At 40.0% G+C, this 27,009-nt stretch overlaps 1 protein-coding gene and 1 long non-coding RNA gene across 3 annotated transcripts in view; both read right to left on the reverse strand.

Annotated features, from left to right (window-relative positions):
- Positions 1-230: 230 nt before the first annotated feature.
- LOC122475847 lies at positions 231-13,210 on the reverse strand. The gene is made up of 3 exons (XR_006295320.1): positions 13,054-13,210; positions 6,287-6,384; positions 231-774 (listed from the first exon to the last, which is right to left on the reverse strand). It is a non-coding gene; the product is annotated as an uncharacterized LOC122475847 (long non-coding RNA).
- Positions 13,211-22,891: 9,681 nt separating this feature from the next.
- Positions 22,892-27,009, reverse strand: part of TRAF5 (TNF receptor associated factor 5) — a 50,974-nt gene continuing 46,856 nt past the window's right edge. For both annotated transcript variants that reach the window (XM_043568952.1, XM_043568953.1), the window contains 2 exons: positions 25,339-25,507; positions 22,892-24,668 (listed from right to left, as the gene is read on the reverse strand). In XM_043568952.1, coding sequence (XP_043424887.1) covers positions 24,091-24,668; positions 25,339-25,507 — 747 coding nt within the window. In that variant the 3' untranslated portion in view covers positions 22,892-24,090. The remainder of the gene's footprint in view (positions 24,669-25,338; positions 25,508-27,009) is intronic.

A 27,009-nucleotide genomic window follows, 5' to 3' on the forward strand; every position in this document is an offset into this window, starting at 1 on the left:
TGTTAACCTCATGATGTAAGACAAAGAGGGAAAATGAGTAGTGGATACAGATTTACCAGAATTCTGGTTTTTCCTTGAGAGCTCAACTTTTACCATTGGCAACAAGTACAGTACTGTTTGCTATGTGCTCTTACATAGAGATTTAAAGTGTGATTTTAAGGCCCTGACGGGGAAGAGCAGCTACTGCCTGAACTGTTCCACAGAAAATGGAAGACAAGATGAAAACCATCTTTGTTGCTTTGATCATATTTATTTTGAGAGTCATTGGACATTGTTTTGCTTTCAACAGATTCCTTTACTAAGGACTTGCAATTCTGTGTATCAATCACACTGAGTTTAGTATCATTATATGAAACTAGGTTAACACGTATTTTTAAAAATAAAATTTGAAAGGAGACAACTGTTTACTGAATGCCATCTTTCTCAAGGTACAGAGGTAAAAATAACCCAACTGGCATTGTCTGATGGTTTGAAGTAGGTGGGTCTGCTCTACTAATCTTGATAGAGATATTTAAGAGATGGCACTAGGAATCTAAATTTTAAAGTATATTTACATTGCATGCAATCAACAAGCAAAATTATACACAGTTTTTTCCTTAACAAATTGGACACTGTGACTGTAATCATGACAAACCAGTGAAAATGCAAACCAATCACAAAATAAACTCTTTAAACATGATGTGCACAATGCCTCGGAAAGGTTTAACATGTGGTTGTTTCCTCCTTTTGTTTCTACTTCTTTTTTTTTTCTTTTTTTATGATTCATCTTTTGTCCTAAAAAGAAAAAAATAATCATTTGCTTCAATAAAAGAGATACATAGACTTTCTTTATTTAAATTTATTTACTTTTGAGTAAGGATTATGTTCACATGGTTCAAAATTTAAAAGGTTAAAAAAGTCTCCTTTCCACACCTATCAACCATCCACCTAATTTTTCTCAAAGGCAACAAGTTTTGCAAATTTCTTGTGTATCAGAAACATTTGTATCCAGTTATAGGCCAATAGGTACAAATATTCTTTCCTCCACCACCATTTCCATAAACAGTAGCATATTTTATACACCAATCTGTGACTTAATAACTGGAAGGCCATTCCTAATCAGTAAGAAAAGGATTCCTTAATATTTTTTATGATTGCAATGTATCCCATTGTAAGGATATTCCAGGATCCCCAAGAGCACGCTCACTTCTGACATGGATTGAAAAGTTAGGGATTCCCAGCATGATGTGTGACAATATGCATGGAGTATTGCCAACTAGAGAAGCTCACCCAAGCCCTGGTACCCAGAGTTTTTATTAGTGCTCTGTTACATGGACATGACTGACTACCCACATGGCTGGTCTCAATCTCTAGCCCCTCTGGAGGTCCACCTGAAACTGACTATCAGCCTATGCCCCATCCTAAATCACATGATCCAAGGCCCCTAAGCAAACAAAGACACTACCAGGCAAGACATTCCAAAGGTTTCAATATTACCACCCAGAAGTCAAGGGCAAAGGTTAGACCTCTCTTTGGGCAAGGTTAAATTCTTTACTATACACCTGTATTATAATTTACGTATGTATTCTATTGTTGATTGATATTTGGGTTCTTTCTGTATTTTGACTGTTATGACCAAAACTGCCATAAACATTCTTGTACATGAAGGTATACTGGAATAAAAGTGCATGGATTTACCCAGAGAATATATCTAGGAGTATGACTGCTAGGTGTTTCATGTGTATTTGATATAATTTATCATTGTTTATTTCATGGCTTCTGGGTTTTGTGAGATATACACATCTCACAAAGACCTTCCTCTCTGATGAGGGACAGAAGCAGAAAAATGTTTACCCTTAGCCCAGAAGGCTGACCTAAAGCCTGCATACGTTCAATAAGGATCAAAAACGTGCTGCTTGCTCTGTTCTTTAAGGGTCTCCTGACTGCCTGTATATCTCACCGATAGTTAATACTGAAGAATGATAAGCACCAGAGGAATCTTGCAAAAGTAGTTTTACAAGTAGAAATTCAAAGAAATTTGAAGAAACTTTTGTAATCTGATACTCCCTGCATGGGCCCTTCCCTTTGATTACTGAGCACATAACCACCAGCCTCACACAGCACAAGTGCAGCTCTTTCTGCCCACAGGTCGTGTCCCCGTGCTGTTTAAATAAACTTAGTAAGTTGTGTCGTAAATGTCTCCAGAATTCTTTCTTGACTGTTGCACTCAATGACCCTGCATTACTCTCCAGTTGATTATTTTAATAATCTCCTAGTGGTTTCTTGCAACTCTTTTTGGTTTCTCTTTTTTTTCTTTTTTTCTTTCTTTTTTTCTTTTTTTTTTTTTTTTTTTTTTTTTTTTGCACTTAGATATTTGATCCATCTGGAATCTACCTGAATACAAGTTTGAAGTATGGACCTGGCTTTAATTTTTTTTCCAGATAGCTAGTTGTATCAACACTATTTCTTAAATAAGCCAACTTTTCCCTACTGATTTGAGGTGACTCATTTATCAGATATCAAATCTGTCTGTATTTTTTTTCTTGTGTTAGTTCATTGACCTGTCCATCTAGCCATGTGCCAATATTTTTTTCTCAGGTACAGAGGTAAACAGACAAAACTGTAAAATATTTAAAGGGTACAGTGTGATTATTAGATACATGTATACATTGTGAAAAGATTCCCACCATAGAGTTGATTAACACATCCATCAACTCTCAGGTTTACTTTTTCTTTTTTTTTTAAGTGAGAGCATTTAAGTTCAAACTTAATTATAGCCACAGTATCATCAACTGCAGTTACTATGTAATAGATTAGGTATTATTCTTACTGCAACTAAAAGTTTGTATCCTTTTACCAGCCTCTCTCTCTCTCTCTCTCTCTCCCCCAACACCTGGCCCCTGGCAACTATTTCTCTGTTTTTATGAGTTCAACGTTTCATTTTTTAGATTCCACACATAAGTAATACCATGCAGTATATGTCTTTCTCTGACTGGCTTATTTCATTTAGCATAATGCCCTCCAGCTTCACCCATATTGTCACAAAAGGTAAGATACACCCTGTATCTTGGCTATTGTGAATAATGCTCCAATAAATATGGGAGTGGGGCACCTGGGTGGCTAGTGTCTGACTTTTGATCTCGGCTCAGGTCTTGACCTCGGGGTTATGAGTTCGAACCCTGCACTGGGCTCTGTGCTGGGTGTGGCGTCTACTTAACAGAAACAAACAAACAGGGGCGCCTGGGTGGCTGAGTCAGTTAAGTGTTCCTCTTGATTTTAGCTCACATCATGATCTCACAGTCTGTGGGACTGAGCCCCGTGTCGGGCTTCCCACTGGCTGTCAGTGGAGTCTTCTTGGTTTTCTCTCTCTCCCTTTCTCCCTAACCCTCCCCTGCTCGTGCACGCTCTCTCTCTCTCTCTCTCTCAAAACAGATGAGCTTTAAAAAACAAAGAAACCTGGGAGTAGAGGTATGTCTTCAAGACAGTGATCTTGTTTCCTTTGTTTACATACCCAGAAATGAGATTGCTAGATCACATGATAGTTCTATTTGTAATTTCGTTAGGAACTTCGATACAGCTTTTCATAGTGGCTGTACCAGTTTACATTCTCATCAACAGTATACAAAGATTCCCTTTTCTCAACAACCTTGCCAGCATTTGTTATCTTATCTTTTTGATAACAGACATCCTAACAAGTAGGAGGGGATACCTCATTGTGATTTAGTGTTTTAAAAATATTTTTATTTTTTATTTTAGAGAGCACACGTGAGAGGGGGGAAAGGGACAGAGGGAGAGAAAGAGGGATTTTTTTTTTTTTTGAGAGGGAGGGAGAGAGAGAGAGAGAGAGAGAGAGAGAGAGAGAGAGAGAGAGAGAACAGGGGAGGGACAAAGTGAGAGGCAGAGAGAGAATCTTAAGCAGGCTTCATACCCAGTGCAGAGCCTGTGGGGCTTGATCCTATAACCCTGGGATAATGACCTGAGCCAAAATCAAGCCAGACGTTCAGCCGACTTAGCCACCCAGGCACCCCACTCTTGCATTGTGGTTTTGGTTTGTATTTCCTTGGTGAGGAGTGTTGCTGGACACCTTTTCATGTACCTGTTGGCCGTTTGCATGTCTTCTTTGGAGAAATGTCTATTCAAGTCCTCTGCCCATTTTCAAATTGGTTTTTTGGGGTGGGGTTTATTTTTTGGTTTGAATGTATGAATTCCTTTTATAAATGTTAAATATTAATACCGTATTGGACTGGATGTGTGGTTTGCAAATATTTTCTCCTCTAAAGGCTCGAGGAAAGAATCTTTCCTTTCCATTTCCAGTCTCTCCTGCCCCCAGATGGTCCTTGGCTTGTGGCACATAACTCCAGTTGCTGGCTTGATAGTCACATGATCCCCCTCGTTCATATCTTCTTACAACACCCTTCTTCTCTTCTTCTCTTCTCTTCTTACACCATCACCAGTCACTGGACTCAGGTTCCTCCCATCCCCCTGATTCCAGTGTGATCTAATCTTAACAAAATACACCTGGAAAGACTATTTCCAAATAAGGTCCCATTCTAAGGTTCTGGGTGGACATGAGTTTTGAAGGGGATACTGTTCAACACACTATAGTGTGTATACATTCCTGATATATTGACCCTATTATCATAATGAAATGTTCCTCTTGGTCTCTAGTAATACATCTCAAAATCTAATTTGTATGTGTTTCATTAGCTTCATAAAATCAATTAAAAGGTATTCTATATCCTTTCATATTCTGGAGGAGATTATCATATATAATATGGGACTCACCTATTCCCTGAAAATCTTAAAAGAACTAAGTGGAAAATCTGCCTATCAATTTCTGTTTTGGATAACATTTATGACTTCTCCCATGAAGAAGTTTTGTTTTGTTAACTCTTTGAGTCAATCTTGGCACTTCAGAGGTACTATACTGCAGTGTTTCTCAATGAGAGTTCTATTTACATTTTGGATGGGTCAATTCTTTATTTTTCAGGATCATCCTTCACATAACAGGACAATTATTTTGGGCCACTAACCACTAAATGCTAGTAACACTCCCCAGTCATTAGGAAAGCTAGATCCATACTCCCATGCATTTCCAAATAGCCCTTGGGAGAGGTCATTTGAGAATCAATGGCATGGTAGTTAAGAAGGTGGACTACAGAGCCAGACTTCTTGGGTTTGAACACAAGCTGGGACACTACTGAACAAAGCTTAGCTGAATTACTCAATCCATCTGGTATCTCGGCTTCCTTATTTGTAAAATCAGAATAGTAATGGCACCTATTTTTTTAAAATTTTTTAAATTTATTTTTGAGAAAGAGAGAGAGAGAGAGAGAGAGAGAGAGAGAGAGAGCAGGCAGGGGAGGGGCAGAGAGAGAGGGAGACACAGAATCTGAAGCAGGCTCCAGGCTCTGAGCTGTCAGCACAGAGACTGATGCAGGGCTTGAACCCACAAACTGCGAGATCATGACCTGAGCCAAAGTCGGACGGTTAACTGACTGAGCCACTCAGGTGCCCCAGTAATGGCACCTATTTAATTATTGTTATGATGATTAGTTAATACACCTAAAGTTCTTAAAATAATATCTGGTACATAGTACGTGTTTGATAAATATTAGCGAACATTTTTCTACCAATTTGTCATCTCAACATGTTTTTATGTGACTGGATAATATTTTGAAATGTCAACTTTTCTTCTCCTTTTGGCTCATCTTTTTCTTATCTCTCCTCCCTCTTATTCCTTCTCTTATTCCTTACTCCTTGTAGGCAGCTAGGCAGCTGTGAGCTCATTGTTTTAGGGAAGGGATAAAGCAGGGTAGTAAACAGAAAAAAAAGAATTCTTCCTGAATTTGATTTCTAAAACTGTAAGCCATTAGGAGAATAGAGAAGGTTCCATATATAGATACAATATTTGGGAGAAATATAACTGGAGAGAATTGGACTGAGTCTCACTTCCCCATACCCCCACCCCAAGCTGCAACAAGACTAGAAAGAAATTTTCAGACTAAGGAAGAAGAAAATAGATATTGTGGGGAAGTGATAGGAGTATACAAGTTGATAAGCCTCAAAAAGATAAACCCTGTACTCTGATTCATTGGACACCAGAGAAGTAGTAAGGATCCATGCAAATACGAGGAATCTAAGGCCAGGGGAAAGGGAGGCTATACTCTGAGCTGTGGGATAGTAACATGATACCAGAGAAAAAATGAGCAGGAGGACAGATTATGCTGACCAGGCTTTAAATCACCTTGCATTTGGTATCGCTGCATGGCGTGACATGGAAGTAACAGAGAGAGAGCCACCATACCTGATGGGACCAGGCAGACAGGAATGAAGACATCTCAGTAGCAAATGGCATGGATCAATGGCAGGACCAGACAGAACAAAGGACATCTCAAAAGGTACCTGAATGAACAGATAACGATGAAGTCTAGTTGAGTATCTTCCCCCAACCCATGCTGTGGAAACACAAAAACCACTCCCTGCTTCCTCATCTCTCTATCCCCATCCCTCAAACTCCAAATTGGCAGACAGCAGTTCATCCCTCTCCAGTTGAGTGAAGCCTTCGAAAAGAAAATGAGAAGAATTATAGAAAAATAAATTTGGATTTCTTGTATCACTGGATTGTAGACAGATTTATAGGTCTATGTAAGCAGAGTCATTCATATTTTCATGTTCTCTTTAAGTTTTTAGAGCAATATATCTGTTGATATATCCTTAATTTTTTAATTTTTATTATAATAAACTTTTTTTAGTCTTTGCATTTGCTTATATATTTTTTTCAAGTCAGTTTGTCAAAGGTTTGAATGGGAAAGCAAATGGGATGGAGACAATTGTTTTTCATCATAAACCGTCCACACTCCTTGATCTTTTAATCATGTGCATGCATTATGTTGCTGAAGGTTTTAAACTATGTTTTGAAAGAATGAATGGCAAGCAAGGAAACAGAGCCAAGAAATATAAACTATATTTTATGAAACACAGTTTTATGAAAGCAGAAAAATTGGCATTATGGCTGGAGGGACTGTCGAAGTCGAGGGTAGGATTTTAAGAGAGATTCTGGACAAACTACAGTGTTTTTAACTTAAAAAATCTACTTTTAAATTTGCATACAGTATGAGTGTGTGTGCACACAGTACTATGCATTTTAACACACGCATAAATTCTTTTAACAACCATTAACAGTATACAGAACAATTCCAGTATCTCAAAAAATTCCTTCATGTTACTCCTTTGCAGTCAGACCCTTTCTACCTTTAAACCTTAGCAACCACTGGTGTGCTCTCTGTCCCTTTAGTTTTGCCTTTTCCAGAATACCAAATAAATGGAATCATACAATATGTAACCATTTGAGATTGGCTTCCTTTGCTTAATAAACACATTTGAGTTGCTGCATGTATCAATAGTTTCTTCCTTTTTTTTTAATGTTTATTTATTTTTGAGAGAGAGAGAAAAGAGAGAAACAGAGCACGAGTGTGGCAGGAACAGAGAAATAGGGAGACACAGAATCCAAAGCAGGAGCCAGGCTCTGAGCTGCCAGCACAGAATCTGATGTGGGGCTCGAACCCACAAACTGCGAGATCATGACGTGAGCTGAAGTCGATGCTTAACCGACTGAGCCGCCCAGGCGCCCCATTAGTTTGTTCCTTTTTATTTCTGTATACTATTCCATTGTATGGATGAATCACAATGTATTTATCCATTTACACGCTGAAGAGCATTTAGTTCATGTAGTTTTTCTTGTTTAGTGTGCTAACATGGTGAATTACACTGACTGATGTTCAAATGTTGAACCAGCTTTGCTTTGGGACATTTTGGACAATTACTAAAAATGCTGCTATAAACATTTATGTACATATTTTTGTGTTAACATATGCTTTCATTTCTCTGAGACAAACATACAGAAGTGGAATTGTTGGATTATATGGTAAATGTATGTTTAACTTCATTATAAGAAACTGAACAACTGCTTTCCAAAGTGGCTATACTATTTTGCATTCCTGTAGCAATTGTTCTGGTTTCTCCACATATTTGCTGGCACTTAGTCCTGTTACTTATTTTATCCATTTTAATAGATGTGTAATATTTCTTGTGGTTTTAATCTACATTTCCCTAATGATTAATGATGCTGAACATCTTTTCATGTGCTTATTTGCATCTGTGTATCTTTAGTGAAGTGTCTGTTCAAACTTTGCCCATTTTTTATGGAGTTGTTTTCTTGTTAGGTTTTGAAAATTCTTTAAATATTTTGGACACAAGTCTTTTGTGACATTTAGCCATACCTTTCATCTTCTTTTTCTTTTTCATACCTTTCATTTCTTTGTAGTATCCTTCATGTAGCAAAATATTTTAATTTTGGTAAAGTCCAATTTATCAATCTTTTCTTTAAAAAAAATTTTTTTTAATGTTTATCCATTTTTTGAGAGATGGAGAGAGAGCATGACTGAGGAAGGGGCAGAGAGAGAGGGAGACACAGAACCTGAAGCAGGCTCTAAGCTCTGAGCTGTCAGCATGGAGCCCAACACGGGGCTTGAACCCATGGACCGTGAGATCATGACCTGAAGTCAGACACTTAACCAACTGAGCCACCTAGGCACCCCAAATCAGTCTTCTCCTTTAAATATGGTGCTTTCGGAATTGTATCTAAGAACTCTTTGCCTAATCCAAAGTCACAAAAATTTTTTTCTCTTATGTTTTCCTCAAGAGTTTCATATTTTAACTTTTACTTTTAGGTCTATGATCCAGCTTTGATTTAATATTTATATGTGGTGTGAGATGTAGGTCAAGGTTCATTTTTTCACATGTGGATATCCAGTTTTTCCAGCACCATGTATAGAAAGGGCTGTGCTTTCTTCATTGAATTGCATTTGCACCTCTGTCAAAAATGAGTTGGCCAATGTTTGTGGGTCTATTTCTGGACTCTATTCTATTCCATTGGTCTATGTGTCTATCCTTTCACCAACACCATATTGTCTTGATTACTATAGCTTCATAGTATGCCATACAACTAGATTGTGTGGATTCTTCAACTTTGCTCTTCACTTGTAAAGTTGTTTTTGCTATTCTAGTTCCTTTATCTTTCCTTATAACTTTTAGATTCAACTAATTTATACGTACAAAAATCCTGATAGGATTTTTATTGCAGTTGTATTAAATGCATAGATCAATTTGGGAAGAACTGACATCTTAACTATACTGTCTTTTAATCCATGAACACTGTATGGGTGTCCATTGCTTTCTTCCATTGGCATTTTGTACTTTTCGGCATAAAGATTCTGCACATATTTTGTTAGATTTATACCTATTTCATTTGTGGGAGAGAGGAGTGGGTCACCTTTCAATTGTTCATTGCTACTGTAGAAACACAATTAGTTCACCTTTTACCCGACACCCTACTAAATTCATTTCTTAACATTAGGACCTTTATGTAGATTTTTGAGCTTTACTACATAGACAGTTATGTCATCTGAAAATCAAGATAAATTTATTTCTTCCTTTCCAATCAGAATGCCTTTTTTTTTCTTCCTTACTGCAATTGCTTGGACTTCACCAAAATATTGGGTATGAGTAGGGAAAATGTACATCCTTGTCGGGTTCCCAATCTTGGGAGGAGGGAACATTCAGTCTTTCCCCCATTAAGTGTGATGTAACTCTAGGTTTTGTGGATGCCTTTAATCAGAGTCCTTCTATTCCTAGATTGCTGTTTGTTTTTTTTTTAACATTGAGATATGAAGACAGCTACATACGTTATAAATGTTATGGTTATATTCTATTTGTTTGCTGAAGTAAAAATGCACAATTTTTTTTTAATTTTTTTTTCAACGTTTATTTATTTTTGGGACAGAGAGAGACAGAGCATGAACGGGGGAGGGGCAGAGAGAGAGGGAGACACAGAATCGGAAACAGGTTCCAGGCTCTGAGCCATCAGCCCAGAGCCTGGCGCGGGGCTCGAACTCACGGACCGCAAGATCGTGACCTGGCTGAAGTCGGACGCTTAACCGACTGCGCCACCCAGGTGCCCCAAAATGCACAATTTTTAAGATAGAAACAAATGCATAGAAAAGTAGTGAATACCATCTCTTGAAGAGACTACTAAGACCATGTCAAATGCTACCACCCCTCCTCATTCTTCATTATCTCTCTGCCATTTTACCAATGTGGTCTCTTTGATGGAGTAGGAGTTGGGATGCTGAATTGCCAGAGCAGTTTTGCTTGGAAAGCCAGAATCTGGCCAGGCACATCTCAACTGCTCAAGGAGTCCCAGCCTGAGAGTCCTCTTGTGAAGTCCTCAGACGATGGTCATTACCATAGCTATTAAAGAACCAATGACCTCTAGATGGGTTGGATTCTTTTTTGGGGCTCCAGACATGAATTTGACCTCATCTTGGATGAACCAAATTTATTTATTTATTTATTTATTTTTATTTATTTATTTATTTATTTATTTATTTATTTATTTATTTATTTTTAGGAGCACAGATGAAACCTCTTGGGTTTGTGATGCTGAGTTTTAAAAAATCATGGATGTTGAATTTTGTTTAGTAGTTTTGTTTTTGTTTTGTTTTTTGCATCTATTCAGAGGATCATGTAGTTTTTCCTGTTTAGTCTGTTAATGTGGTAGATTATACTGATTTCTGAATGTTGAGCCAGACTTGAATTCTTAGGATAAATGACACATGGTCACAAAGCATTTTTCTTCTAACATGTTGGATTCAATCTGCTAAATTTCTTGAGGATTCTTACATCTTTGTTCATGAGAAATATAGATTTGGTTTTGTCTATATTGGTTTTATCTGATTTTGGTCTCAGATAATTTTGATTTCATAAAAATGAGTTGGAAAGTCTTCCTTCTTCTATCTGCTGGAAGAGCTTGTGTAGAACTATTATTTTGTCTTTCAATGTTTGGTAAAATTCACCAGTGAAGCCATCTGGACTTTTACATACAAATTTGATTTCTTTAATAGTTACAGTACTATTCAGCTTATCTGTTTCTTCTTGGGTACATTTTGGTAGCTTTGATAGTGGTCTATTTCATCTGAGTTGTTGAATTTGTGAGTATATAGTTGTTCACATTATTCCCTTATTATCCACTGGGTCAGTAATGATACTCTCTTTGAACACGTATACATCAGGAATGACACAGTACGATCAAAAACAGATAAAAAAAGAGAAAGTATGTAACTACGGCTGCAGAGGCCTCAAGCCTTGTTATCATTGACTCCTTCCTGTCTTTAAATTCTATATCCAGTCAGGTACCACATCCTTTTGATTTGTCCTTGCCAGTATTTCTTGTAGTTTCCCTCCATTTCCATTACTGCTTGGCACAGCCCTGTAATATCTCCTAAACTATCTACCTAAATTATTCCACTGCCTGCCTAACCAGTCTCACTGCCTTTTCCCACTTTAATTCACCCTTCATACTTCTGCCAGGCTTTATTTCTTAACTTCCAATGGTTCCACTCTGCCTACAAGATAAGGATCCTCTACGTCTGGTTTAGTCTTGCCTTTTGAATTGCAGTCCATTGTATCCTCCTAAATCAGGGGGGTCTTTAACATGCAAGCTTTGGAAGGGAGGGATGGGTCATGAATCTCCTAAAATTAGAGTATAAAATGTGATATGAATGTGAACTTTATTTCCAAGGCAAGGTTCCAACCATTATCAGATGTTCAAAATGAAAAAGAAAAAAAAAGTGCTAGGAAAAGCCTTCAACCTAATCTTTGTTTCTATAATGTCTCAAGAATACACTATTAAAAAAAAAACAACATAATACAGCCTCTCCAACAGTTCCCACATCAGTAGCAATCACTCATTTCTCTGAACTTAAGAGTCACATAGCTTTAATGATCTAGCCTAACCTTAACATTTTACAGATGAGGACCTAATCTAGCACTTAACAAATTTGTCCAAAGTGGCTCCTGTAGAACTTTTCTGTGCAACTGAGTGCTGGTGTGCTATTTTGTTGGTCTTTTTTTATGAATAAATTTCATATTTCTCCTTGAGGTCAGGAACTAAACCTCAGAGTTCTTTATAACTCCAATTATCTTTACTGTCTTACATAAACTAGCTGCTCAAATGTTTGCTGAGAACAGTGATAATGAAAAAGTCATACTGAGGCAAAGGAAGAGGGCTGGTTAGCAAGTACTGGGTTAGGAATGCATTTTTAAGAAGCATAATAAGCACATTTGGAGGACACAAAATATTAGTAAGCTCAGATCTTAGCCTCTGATACAATGTGAACTCTCAAGAGTCTGCGCGAGGAGAGCTCTGACAGTTCCTAGACAGAGGCCAAATTTCCACAAACAGGGATGCTCAAGACAGCATTCAGAAACAATTCCTCAGAAGCAACTGACAGGGGGATGTCCAGGTATTGTTAAAGAGAAAGGATTACAGCACCTGCTTTTGAGTGAGCTACACAATGGATTCGAATTTCAACTCCACCTTGAACAAATTATTGTCATTATTGCTATGTCACCTTGAACAAATTATTGAACTTTCCTGTGCTTCGGTTTACTCATTTGTATCTCCCTAAAGATTGTTGCAGTGATTAAAATAATGCCTGTGAAGTGCTTAGGTCAGGGTCTTAACGCCTAAGGCACTCCTTCATTAATTGTTGCTATTATTTAATGAGAAGAAGGGTTTGGGGACGGAAGGAGAGCGCTGTGCGGAGAGGGACGGTCCGTTCCGTCGGAAGCGGGAAGATTCCGTAGCAGACAGGTAAGGTATATTCAAAGAAGGGCGAGGAGTCGCGTTTCCACGGTGTGTACCCGCAGGACCCCTCAGTGGCAGCGAGAGGAAGAGCTGGGAGAAGTGTCAGACCAAGAACACACCCTCCACAATATATATACGAGAAACCAGAGATCGGCTAAGATGAATGCAGCTTAGGAGAAAGGTCTCATCTTTTAGGGAAACCTGGAGCTTTGGAAGCGGCCTCATTTGGGAAGAGGAGGAGGGCAGCCCAGGGCGTGGCCGAGAGGTCGGGAGAGACGTTGAGGGGGGTGGGGGAAGCGGGAAGGGGAAGAAAACGCCAATGCGGCCCTTTTCCAGTCACTGGACTGACTGCGACCGTCACTTACAGGAAACTGTAGGGGAAACGACCATTTTGGGCGGGCTCGACACTCTCTGCACGACGATGCCTAGGAAACACCGAAGCAAAAGCCACGGAGCCGGATATTCTACCACGCGGTCGTCGCGCGACTGGAACGCGCTGGGGCAGCAGCCCAGGAGGCGCCCCGCCCACGCCGCAGAGGGGGGCGTGGCCACAGGCCACTTCCGGCCGCGAGTCCTTCAGCCGGGGCTGCGGGCGCGGGGGCGGTTCTGCACTGGCTGTCACGCTCTTCAGGGGGCGTTTCCGCACGCCACGTCGGGAGCCTGGAGCCGTTAGGCAGATTGTCGCCAAATGCAGCCTTTTTCCGGCATTTGTTTGGGATTCCATTTCAAATTCTATAGTGGATTGCTGCCAAATGGCAGAGGTTTCCTGGGATTTGGTTTTCCATAGATTCGTTTGCCCAGATTTGATACCAGTACAATATTGAGATTTCTCATCCAGCACTGTGGATATTTCTCCGTTAATTCAAGTCTTCCCTCGTTATTCCGCTGGAGTCTTCCAGTTTCCTTGGTGTTTTGCACATGTCTTTTTAGGTTTTTTTTCCTGGAAGTTTTTGTTGCTGCTTTGGTTTATTTGCTCTTCCTAATGGACTATTATTGTACCCTAGGATACTTTGGGGTTTGGTGTGTGGATCTATGTGGTCACTTCGCTGAACCTTTATTTTCTAATAATCCTCTTGGATTTTGTAGGTAAGATTTCATCTGTAAATAACAATTTTGCATTTTCTGAAGAATCCAGCACAACGCTGTTTACTAGCCTCAGGGCTTGCTTACCTCTTTCCGAAGTTACTTGGATTGCATCTTAAAGTTACTTGGATTGCATCTTACCTTTCGTTCATGATGGGTTTTTGAAGGTTTCTGGCACTTACCTTTTTAAAAAATTAATTGCACTTTGTTCTTTTTCTAGTTTACCAATTCGTTTTATTGCTTCCTAAAATCAGAAATGGGTATTTATTACCAAATACTTTCAGTATTAGTCTTACAGATGATCATATAGCTTTTCTCCATTACCCTACAGTAATAGAAACTACAATAATAGATTTTCTAATGTTGAGCCATCCTTACAGTCCTGGTATGTATTCTTCCAGTACATTGCTGGATGAAATTGTTGTGTATTTCATATAGGACTTTTGTGTCTAGGTTCATAAGTGAAATTGGCTTATGGTTTTCTTTAGTTGTCCTTGTCTAGTTTTGATATTAGTTTAGGGTAGGTCTCAAAACGACGCAGATTAGTTTCTTTTTATATGACCTGGAATAGACCTAGTGTGTGAATGATCTATTCCTTAGGTTTGAGGAACTCATCTTCAAAGCCACCTGGGTGTGGTGCCTTTTTAAGAGATAAATATTTTTTTCCTAGAAGAGTATCGATTTCATTTACGTTTTCAATTTTTTTGGCATTAAACTATCCTTGTGTCATGAGCATGCTATGAAGGCACACACCCGGGTTGTGTCTTTCCACAGTGTTCACTTTATTCAGTCATAAATCAAGGTTAACAATTATAATGCAGGTTCAGAATTTCAAACTCAATGACATTTCACCAAGTGATTAACCTGGCTTCTTACCGGTACACAGAGCAGAACTACATAAGACAAGCTACACGGTAAACAAGATAACACAAAGGATAGGATGTTAAAGAACCAAACACGAAGTCAGTCTGGGGCACGCAGTTGAGATGAGCCTTGGTCAGGTCTGGGTCAGCAGCTCTTAGCACTTACTGCTTATGTTCAAGCAGTGAGGGCTCTCAGTTTATTGGGAAATCAATTGGGCAATCTTCAATGGCAGCTGCCTTTTTTAAATGGTCAGACATAGAGGGGTCAGTGTCTGGAAAGTCTGACATTTTGCTGCAAAATTCCTCCCTTTTTAAAGGGATTTAAGGGGAGCCTGGGTGGCTCAGTTGGTTAAGCGTCTGACTTCAGCTCAGGTCATGATCTCATGGTTCTTGAGTTCGAACCCCATGTTGGGCTCTGTGCTGACAGCTCAGAACCTGGAGCCTGCTTCAGATTCCGTGTGTTCCTCTCTCTCTGCCTCTCCTCCACTCATTCTCTGTCTCTCAAAAATGAATAAGTTAAAAAAAAATTTTTAAGAATAATAAAGGAATTTAATCAGTCTGGGGCCCCTGCAGACCTCTGCTTCTGCCTCTTACCAGTTCTGGGGTGTCAGCTGGTGGTGGTCACCATGATACCTGTTAGCTGCAGTACCTTTAACTGCTCGTGTCATTGCTTGACATAGGTTCCTGCTTGACATGAGTGACTCCATCCCATTCTCTACACTCTGGGATTAGCATTTTTTGATTTCACATTGTTCTTATTCATTCTTACATAGTCAATTGAAGTCTTTTTTCTTTTTCTTGATCAGATTTTTTGAACCACGTTTTGGTTTTTGACTGATTTTGATTTTTTATAGATAACCTTTATCTAGAAGTTTTTTCTCTTTCATTAATGTGTGCCTTTATTAATTTCTTATTTCTTTGGTTTTTTTTGTGTGTTTTGTTTTTGTAGAATCTTGAGTTGAAAGCTTATTTTCTTTAAAATATTTAATAGGAAAGGGGCACCTGGGTGGCTCAGTCGGTTAAGCATCTGACTTCGGCTCAGGTCATGATCTTGTGGTTCTTGAGTTTGAGCCCCGAATGGGCTCTGTGCTGACAGCTCAAAGCCTAGAGCCTACTTCAGATTCTGTGTCTCCCTCTCTCTCTGCCCCTCCCCACTCGCACTCTGCCTGTCTCTCTCTCAAAAATAAACACACACACACAAATGAAATATTCAATAGGAAATATTACAAGCATAACATTAGAGAATAATATGAACACCTATATACCAACCACTTCACTTTATCACATTTTAACATTTTTCCATATTTTCTTCACAATTTACTGTTATTCAGTTATAGCCTCTTGTGAACACTTCTGCAATCTTTCTCCCTCTCTTCTTCCCTAAAATGAACTCCTTCCCATGAAAGCTTTTATACATACATACATACATATATATGTGTGTGTGTGCATGTGTGTGTATAATGTATATATAGCTATATAAGTACCTGTAGTATTATTTTGTAGGTTTTTAAACCTAATATTAATGTTACCATTGTGTAACTTGCTTTTGTCATTCAAAGTTATGTTTGTGAAAGCTATCCATATCATTTCATGTACTTCTTACTTTATCATCTTAACTGCTGATCTTTACATACATTCCATTGTATGACTAGGAAGCAATTTATCCATTCTCCTGTTGCTAGTAATTTAATTACTCCTGGCATTTGCCGTTACAACACAGTTAACGGACATTCTTTAACGTATCTTATTAGGCACATCACAAGAATTTTCCAGTGTATGTCTAGAAGTGGAACAACAAGGTTTGCACAATCCAACTTTATTTTTAATGCCAGAGTCTTCTCTAGTGTTTGTGCCAGTTTACCCTGCCCCCAACAGTGTAGGAGTTTCTGTTGCCTCATGATGTTGCTTCACATCCATGCCATCCCTTGTTTGTTGTTTCCCAGGGTTTTTTGTTTTGTTTTGTTTTGCTATTGTAAACAATGCTGGTAGTAAACTTCATTGTATGTGTCTCCTGGTACACATGCGCAAAAGTATCCCTGATACATAACTAACAATGGAGTTGTTAGCTCTGTTTTGTTACAGATATATGTTTAAAAAGCATATACAGGGGCGCCTGGGTGGCGCAGTCGGTTAAGCGTCCGACTTCAGCCAGGTCACGATCTCGCAGTCCGGGAGTTCGAGCCCCGCGTCAGGCTCTGGGCTGATGGCTCAGAGCCTGGAGCCTGTTTCCGATTCTGTGTCTCCCTCTCTCTCTGCCCCTCCCCCGTTCATGCTCTGTCTCTCTCTGTCCCAAAAATGAATAAACGTTGAAAAAAAAAATTAAAAAAAAAATAAAATAAAATAAAATAAAATAAAAAGCATATACATATGCCCCCATATTGGAGATATTTCCTCTTTTAATAGTAAAACTTAAACCATTCATATTTATGTGCTTAGATTTAATTCTAACTTGTTTTTCTATATGTTGTGCTTCCTGTTGTTTTCTTCGTTTTTCTGTCTTTGGTTTGATAAAGTTCCTTTTTCCAGATTTTTTTTTCTTTAGTAGTTTGAAAATTTTATGTTCAATTTTTATCTAGTGGCTACTTTTACTGTATTTTAGCTTATTTAAATTTGTACTTTTATATAGTCATGTGGAGTTTATCAGCATTTTTATGAGGCAATCTTATACAGTGTTAAGAGTAGAGACTCCCGGGGCGCCTGGGTGGCGCAGTCGGTTAAGCATCCGACTTCAGCCAGGTCACGATCTCGCAGTCCGGGAGTTCGAGCCCCGCATCAGGCTCTGGGCTGATGGCTCAGAGCCTGGAGCCTGTTTCCAATTCTGTGTCTCCCTCTCTCTCTGCCCCTCCCCCGTTCATGCTCTGTCTCTCTCTGTCCCAAAAATAAATAAACGTTGAAAAAAAAATTAAAAAAAAAAAAAAAAAAAAGAGTAGAGACTCTGAGGCCAGAATGCCTAGATTCAAATCCTGGCTTTCCCATCTATTAGCTGTGTAACCTAGAGCTTATTACACAACCTCTCTGTGCTTCAATTGCCTCATCTGTAAAATGGGGATAAAATAGCATATACCTGATAAGATTATTGAGAGGATTAGTGTGTTAATGTATAATAAGTATGTAAAATTCTTAGGACAATGCCTAGCATGCAGGGCATAGATCTGATCACTACTTTTCTCATTTATGTAATGGACATAATACCTGATTTGTTATAAAAATAATGCATTATTGCATATATACTATGCAGTTTGTTTGTTTATTTATTTATTTATTTATTTATTTATTTATTTTTAATATGAAATTTATTGTCAAATTAGTTTCCATACAACACCCAGTGCTCATCCCAACAGGCACCCTCCTCAGTACCCATCACCCACCCTCCTCTCCCTCCCACCCCCAATCAACCCTCAGTTCTGTTTTTAAGAGTCTCTTATGTTTTGTCTCCCTCCCTCTCTAACCTTTTTTTTTTCCTTCCCCTCCCCCATGGTCTTCTGTTTATTCAGTTTAATATAATGAGTACCTTCTATGCACTTGAACTAGTATGCTTTTTGGCTTCAAGGAGTTCATGATCTAGTAAAGACACAGACCTAGAAACACAGGTGCATTATGACATAACCTTAATACTGTTTCCATGTCCTCTCTTGTCCCCTTCTTATCTATGTTCCATACAGAGCAGTTTTAGAACACATTAATCAAATCGTGTATTCCCCTGCCAAAATCATGTCCACTTTCATTACACTTTACATAAACCACAGTCTCCTCGCTATGACTTTAACATTAGACTCTGGGCCCTGCCTCCCTGTCTAATTTCATCAAGTCCCACTCTCCTCCCTTCTGGTGGCCCCTGCCACACAGGCCTCTTTTCAGCTCCTTAAACCAACTCTCTTTTTCCTCAGTGCCCTCTGCCCAGAATTTTCATCCCACCTGCTCTGACTCATCATGGCTGACTCATCTTTCAGGTCTCGGCTTGATTCAGTCAGGTTCTTAGTTACAGACAACAGAATCCAATCTGGCGAAGATTGGGACTTTGTTAGTATTATGTAGCCCCCGAGTCTCCAGGAAGACCAGAAGCCAGATGCAGGTGCAGCACAGCTGGGTCCGATACCCAAACACGCTAGAGGCTCTAGTGAAAATCCACTGCTGCCACCACCACCTGCACCAAAATCACAACTTCTCCCAACACAGGCTCTGAAAGTAAGGATGAGGGAACCAGTCCCTTCGGTACACTCATCACCCTCACCACTGGGTAGCCGGAGTGGCACATTTCTTTGTTCACCTTTTTTTCCCCTAATGTGTTTATTTATTTGTTTTGAGAGAGAGCACCTGCCCTAGCGGGGGCTGGGGGCCAAAAGAGACGGAAATAGAGAAAGAATGCCAAGCAGGCTCCAAGCTGCCAATGCAGAGTTGGACGTGGGGCTCGAACTCACGAACAATGAGATCATGACCTGAGCTGAAACCAAGAGTCGGAGGCTTAACTGATCCAGCCCCCCCAGGCACTCCTCCTTTTTCATCTTGCAAATGTTTCTTGCAACAAAAAAGTTGAATCTTTCCAACTTTATCGTTCAAGTTTAAGTTTTGCCAGACCATGCCTGATTGGTAGGGCCTAGGTCACATATGCCTGTGCTGCAGAGGGGGTCAAGGAGGCGAGTCTTGTCACATTAAATTCCTCAGGTATTATAAGCGTGTCCAAAGGGGCTGGACAGTCAGAAAACATGTCATGTGAACACTAAATAGCATGTTACCTCAGCAAAAGGCACTCCCCAATAACCCTAAGTATGCACATACTCTCTCCAGCCCAGTCCTATTATTCTTTCCCTGTACTCTGTCATTTTCTTCAAGGCTTTTATCACAACTTGTATTGTATATTTGTTCAAATGCCTTATGAATCCTGGAGCCAGAGTCTAGTCTCCATGTGGAGTTTCACTCGTAAACGTATGACTCAAGCAGCCAAAAATAATTTAAAAATGTATTTCAGTCTTCAACATGGATCTCTTAGAAGAAAAAAACATCAAGGGGGCTCCAGTCACAATTCCCAAAGGTTCTCATAGGTTCATATTCCCTTTTCTCTCTTCTTTCACTTTCCTCCAGTCCTTGTGTGCGTTGGTTTATCATTTCTTCATAAATTTTGCCCCTAGGGCTCTGTCTTCAAATGTTTTCTGCCTGCTCTCATCTTGCATCACAAACATGCAGCACTGGTCTGTGAGATACATTTTTCTCAGAGCACAGGGTGAAGAAGTGGAGAGGCAAAGTCCTTATCGGACAGAGAAGGCTGAGAGTATTTACACATTGAACATTCTGGCTCACCATTTGTGACTGACCTCCAGATTATAAATTTTATGAAGACAGGGACAAGATCTGTTCTATTTGTGCCTAACACAAAAATGTGACAAATACATAGCCAACTAATGCTTGTTTTCTAGAAAAGACAGAAGTCCAGGGGCGCCTGGGTGGCTCAGTCAGTTAAGCTTTAAGCGTCCAGCTCTTGATTTCGGCTCAGGTCATGATCTCACAGTTCATGAGATCGAGCCCCGTGTGGGGCTGGCTCTGCACTGGACAGCATTGAGCCTGCTTGGAATTCTTTCTTTCCTGCTCTCTCTGCCCCTCTCCTGCTCTCTCTCTCTCTCTCTCCCTCCCTCTCAAATAATAAACATTTTTTGAAAAAAGAGAAGTCCAACAACTGGAGTATAGACCAGGAAGTCTACAGCACAGAGCCGGAGCTCTCGGCCTAGCGAAGGGTCGAAGGTGGTGAGTGGGATGTACAGTAAGTGAGGACTAGTTTGGGAAGACATCCTGGAGATGAAACCAAAGAATCTTAAACAGAAAGACTTCATCATGCAAAGAAAGAGGTAAGGATAGTGAAGAGTATTCCAGTTAGAAGTGCAGCACCAGCACACAGAAATGTCCAATGGCTTGGGGTGCTATTGCTAAATATGAACTAGGAGGACTGTCAGGAGGTGGGTTGGGGGGGTGGGGCATGCAGAGGCAGGCATGCAGAGCCTTGGCTTTGGCCTTTGGGTGATGTGGCCACAGTGGGTGTTGCGAGGAGTCATTCTCAGATTTTCATTTCAGAGAGATTACTGGGTGGCAGCGTGAGGTTAGATGCAAAGAGGTGAAAGGAAAAAGTGTAGCCAAAAACGTGGGCCTGCAAACAGGACAGTAGTGGGCAGTAGAAACAGGTAGTAGGAATAGTTTCAAGAAATTACTTGGAAGTCAAATTGGCAGTACTGGGTGGGTGACTGGATGGGGAAGGGGAGGGAGGAATCTAGAATAGTGTCCAAACTTCTGGCTTGGATGATGAGGTCATTAGCCGGTGTAGAATAAACAGGAAGCATCACAGGTGGGCAGTGGCGGGGAGAGTGGGAAGATCTCCAGTTCAGTTATGGTGAAGTGTACTTTAAGGTACCTGTGGGACTTGAAAGATCAGATGTGCAGCAGGTACTTGGTATTTGAGCCTGCAGCTTAAGGCAAAGGCTGAGGAGGGAGTGGCATGGAGGGAGTGGACTGTGAGCTTAAGAGTTGGCTGTGGGGTACGCTGCGAGGGGCCACCGTTGGCAGGGTGGCCCTGCTGACATTCTTTGCCTTCCTACCTCCCTTGGTACTTCTCTTCATCTCCTCTCCCTCCTCCCCTAAAATGTGGTGTTCTCAGGGGATTGCACCACCTGGGTCCCCTACTATGCATCCATCAAGGCTTTCTCTCCAGCCCAGAATTCTTAGGTACAATTAAGACCCATGTCTCCAACCACTTTCTAAGAGAAAAGAGGTAGTTGGCAGTGTGGACCGATTGCCCAAAGCACCACACAAAGGCTTTGTGCTCTCTGTTCTGTTTAGTTGTGCTCAAGATTGGCACTGTGAATTGGAACTGGCTGTGACTATCTCTTGTTTCTCTGAAAAATCAAATTTGGATATCAGGGGTCAGAGTTCAGATCTGTTAATATGCATTCATATGTAGAGTACCTCCCCACCCTACCTTAATCCTGTACATGCCTTTCTTAACTTCCCTCTTACACCTATTTTTTTCATCAGGAATTGAAATCTAACCAAAATAGAATAAATTTAAATATTTGTGATATAGAGGCACCCCGCTGGCTCGGTCAGTAGAGCATGGGACTCTTGATCTTGGGGTTGTGATTTTGAGCCCTATATTGAGTGTAGAGATTACTTAAAAAATAAAATCTTTAAATATTTCTGACATAGAATAAAAATAACTGCTCAGATCGTAAAAGAGGAAAAACCGTTTACATGGATCCACTTCTATAAAACAAAAATCACAACTCTTATTTTTGAGAAAGAGTCCTTTTTACTCTGTAATACCTTGTTTCATGATCACTGTTTCAATGATGAAGGGACTCTGAACTCATAAGCAAACCATGCCATGATTGAAGCTTTTTATGTAGAGAAGCTGGTTAGAACACAAAACCAGTATTGGGGCGCCTGGGTGGCGCAGTCGGTTAAGCGTCCGACTTCAGCCAGGTCACGATCTCGCGGCCCGTGAGTTCGAGCCCCACGTCAGGCTCTGGGCTGATGGCTCAGAGCCTGGAGCCTGTTTCCGATTCTGTGTCTCCCTCTCTCTCTGCCCCTCCCCCGTTCATGCTCTGTCTCTCTCTGTCCCAAAAATAAAATAAAAACGTTGAAAAAAAAAAAAAAAAAGAACACAAAACCAGTATTTTGATAAATTCACTTTAAAATGTTTTTCATACCCACTTAAAACTAATTACAACAATATGATCTTCTACTCCCAAGGACTTGGACTGGATTAGGAACATTGAAAACAAACACACAGAACCACTGGGTCTGGCTGTGTGATCTACAGAAATGCTTCCTGAGTGTGTGTGAGGTCAATCTGTTGACCATCAATTGTGCCAGAGTTCACCAGCAGCTACAGTGTTGTTCTTTAGTATGTTTCCATTGTGAACTTATTTCTTTAAGTTTAAGTCTTTGGGATGATTTCTGCAAGATGAGTCTTTAGCATCTTGAAATTTTTCAGAGAAGAGATTAAGAAAGTCTCAATTATTTCCAGAAGCCACTGGTATAAAAATCATGTTTCTTCTATCAGATCGACTGCTCAAAAGCTAAAGGTACACGGTCCTCATTCGGGTAAGCTGCATTAAGTGGCCCTCAGCCCAGGGCACTTTATCCCCACACACTCAAGGGAGTCGGCTTGAATGTCAGGAAACACTGAGTTGCATAACAACAAAGGAGGGCTCAGGAAAACTGGGATTCACTCGACTGGTACACACAGCCTCGTAGATAGACCCACACAGACAGATGCGTAAGAATAGAATCATTTCTGTTCCTCACAAAGTACTCACAACTTCAACAAGAAAAGTCACAGGTTTATATAAATGCCCATTTTCATATCAGTTTATGAATTCAGAAGTTCTTTCAAAAAGAATAGGAGATACTGCTTTTAGCAATCAGTTTGGGATGAGAATACTTCTGACACCATAGGAATAATAATGGTGTTCTCCCTAGGTTTAAATTCCTCTTATCCATTTATGACATTTTTCTCCAACATGTACTAAATTCTACCCATCCTCACAGTAACTTACTATTATTACCAACATATTTTTAAACTAGGTGTATACATACATATACATGTACATACATATCTACTAAATTGAACCTTATGAAACTGTTAATACTTGACCTTTTCTGACCTATGAAAACAGCTTTTTTTCACATGGTTGTACCTAATAAAATATGAGCTTTAGTTGGATGACTATATCTCCATATATATGTATAAACTATCTCTCCCTCTCTCTCTGCACACACACACACACACACACACACACAGAGTGCAGTACTTTCTGTTTACTTCAACAGGAAGAATGAAAATGCTTCCTCTATTCACCAGTTCTAACACAGCCTTGCAAAACTGTACTTGGTGACTACTGGTAATTTTTAATGAAAATATTTAGAGGTGTAGTAATTTCCACAAATTTTGTATTTGACCAAATAAAGTCTGGTCCAAACTGGGCTTATGGTCTTTGAAAGTACATCACCCAACTACTTAACTGGAATAGTCTACCCTGGAAGATGGCTTTTGCAGGCTTATGGTCAGGTCTAGAATCAGCAGGCCAAATAATAAAATACCAAAGCATTTTCAATTCTTCCTTTGTGTCCTCAGTAACATTTCACATAGTGCCTACCATGAGACGCTATGCTAAGCACCAGTAAAACAGATATGCCCCAGACCTCGCTTTCAAGAAACTTAACATCTTTCAAGAAATATAAAAATATAAATAATGAGAGAATATTCTAAGGTTTTAAGTTTCAAACTGGGATAGAGTAAAACGTAAAAAGAAGATAGCACTTGAGAAGTTTTAAACTGCCTTCAAACACCAAGTGCCAAGAAGCCAAATACAAATGTGTACCAAGTTCAATGTCAGTCCATATGATAATCACAGGTGTCCTCCTCCATGGTTCTGGACCCAACAAGTCCTTCATCACCCCCAGAAACAGGGACTAGAGATCCTCTAGGTCAGTTAAATCCACGGCCACTTTCAGGAACACGGTGTCATCTTTAATGTAGGTGTTCTTGGCGCTCTCCAAAGTGGAATGAGCCACGAAGCGGGGGCAGCCAGACGCAATGTTCATCTCTCCATCAGGTCTTTTAAAGCTACTGCTATTGGGGTCAGCCTTGAAGGTCTCCATAATGTGGTTCTTTTTGCCACTCTGGTCCAAAAGCATCAGGGTCACCCTCTGCCTGAATGGCCACTGCAACAGTGAGTCAAACTCCCCTCGCATCACCACGAAGTACAGTGACAGGTGTGTCCCCTTCCCGGACCCATCCCCGTTTAGGTATGCTCTAGCACAGAGCCGGTAGCCGCACCGGCTGGTGTAGAAGGGCTGGCTGAAGATGGACACCGTGTGCCCATCGAGTGCCTCCCTCTTCTTCGTCTTATAGTCTGTCACCTTCCAGATGAGCTTTCCGTTATAGCAGGCACCTTCTAGCAGTTTAAATCGCTCTTCGTTTTTATTCAGCTGTGCTTTATGAATATTAATGTGGGCATCATGTTTGTTAGTCTCCCCTTCCAAAACAACTGCAAAGAAAGAAAGAAAGAAAAAAAAAAGATTCCATAGGCCTTAAAGTTGTCTTTAGAATTTGCCCAAAGTGGAATTGTGTTATCTGAAGAGAAAAATAAAATTCTGACATCCTAAAGATGAACTGAACTCAATGTCCACCAATGGATCATTTATATGAATAATTAACTCAGTGACTCTCATGTCTTGGCAAAAGTAGCACCAAGGAAACCCAAATACACACTCTTGAACTGAAGCTCACCAAAGCATATAGAAGACACACAGCATTTGACTCATGTGCATTAGCATGGTGAGGCCCATTATTTAATAACTGGGATGCTTTTAAATAGCCAAACCCTTTCAGATTTTCCTATACTTCAAACAATATTTCCACCACATCTCTCCCTTAGTTTTTTCATTATTTTCCACTCTTCTTCAAAACCACCACTCCCTGTGTTTGGAATTTCCTGGCCCATTTCTACCCTTTGCCTGTTCCAGCCCCTGCTCATCGCCGTCCATCATTTTCCCCCGAGTGGCCAGAATCTCATGCTGTTCTGTTTCACAAATACCAGATTCGACCATTGTTTATCCTGGACAGCTGCGACTCTCCATCTGGCCAGGTGTTTGCTTGTTCCAGAAACATATGCAGACAACAGAGTCATCCAAAGAGAAGTAAAATACGTGCCATACCTAGTCTTTGATCATTGGTTTCTAGCAGAGTAATTTTCTGCTTCACTGTATCAATCGCTTCCACCAAAGGCCTCAGATCAAATTTATTTTGTTGCTGGTTAGCCACTTGTAATAACTGACGCACTTGAGCTTCTAGCCAAGCGGACTTGTCAATGAGACTGGCAAGAGCCTTTCAGTACAACATGGATCATAATGTAAAAAAGAAAAAAAAGTTAATATCTTAGTAATTCATTGATATTGAATTTTTTCAACCCAAACATTTCACATTTAATTAATCAATTGATGCAATGAAAAATGCACAGTCTGGAAGAGAAAATTCAGTGAGGTTCACAGAGAGATGAACTACCTAGTATCTTCCTCCTCCTTCCGGTCACAGCTCCTGTTCCAAATTTTTGAACTTCTCTTCATCTGACTTATACTCCTCCCTCAATTTCTATCCATTTGGTGCTCTAACCTATCGTTATATCTTTGTTCTCCTGTTGTCTCTCCTCTTGCCTTAATCACTTCCTTCCTTCTCAGGCTATTCTGATCCACGCCTGCTCTGTTAGAAGGCAGAGAATGAGCTGGAAATAGACCCATCCATTCTGGCCTGAGCCCTACAAGTGGTCCAGAAGTGCAATGAGGTAAGGCTTGAACTTTAGATTCTCTGCCTGGGTAGAAGAGAGTAAATAAAACTAGACCCATACTTCTCTTCCACACTTGCCCTTCAGGACCTTAACTCTGACTGGTTTTGTGTTAGAAAAAGGTCAGAATTGAGATAATAACAAATAAAGATATCCTTTTTTTCTACACACACACACACACACACACACACACAGTGTGCTGACAAAGTATGGGGAAATTACATGGCCTGCATTTTTCTGGGATAGTCCACATTTCAAAACTGCTACCCATACCACAGGTCTTAAGATCCTTTTCACCACAGGGGCGCCCGAGTGGCTTAGTCGGCTGAGCGTCCAACTTTGGCTCAGGTCATGATCTCGAGGTTTGTGAAATCAAAGCACATCCCCCCTCCCCCCATCAGGCTGACATGATGACAGTGCAGAGCCTGCTTGGGATTCTCTCTCTCTCTCTCTCTCTCTCTCTCTCTCTCTCTCTCTCCTTCTCTCTGCCCTTGCCCCACTCATACTGTCCTTCTCTCTCAAAAATAAACATTAAAAATTTTTTTTACCATAAATTTTATAACTACAGTAAAGATACTACTCATTAGAAATTTGTTTATGGTTACTTAACATTCATGATTTGCAAGTAATTTTTGATATATTTTAGTGTTTAAAGCATTTTATTCCCAGGGCACCTGGGTGGCCCAGTGGGTTAAGAGTCCTACTTTGGCTCAGGTCATGATCTCACAGCTCATGAGTTTGAGCCTTGCATCAGGTTCTGTGCTGACAGCTCACAGCCTGGAGCCTGCTTCAGATTCTGTGTCTCCCTCTCTCTCTGCTCCTCCCCTGCTCATGCTGTTGCTCTCTCAAAAATAAACATTAAAAAAATTTTTTTAAATAAATAAAGCATTTTATTCCCAAGGGAATTAATATTTCACTTTGTTGACTATGGATACACTCAATGAATCTTACATAAAGGAACTAATATTGGCCCAACATCAATTATAACCCTAATTGCCATAAATTATATAAAGTATTATGTCAATTCTGTTAATACCTTAGTTATATT

The sequence above is a fragment of the Prionailurus bengalensis genome, chromosome E4, assembly GCF_016509475.1.
Source record: "Prionailurus bengalensis isolate Pbe53 chromosome E4, Fcat_Pben_1.1_paternal_pri, whole genome shotgun sequence".
Classification (NCBI taxonomy): Eukaryota; Metazoa; Chordata; class Mammalia; order Carnivora; family Felidae; genus Prionailurus; species Prionailurus bengalensis.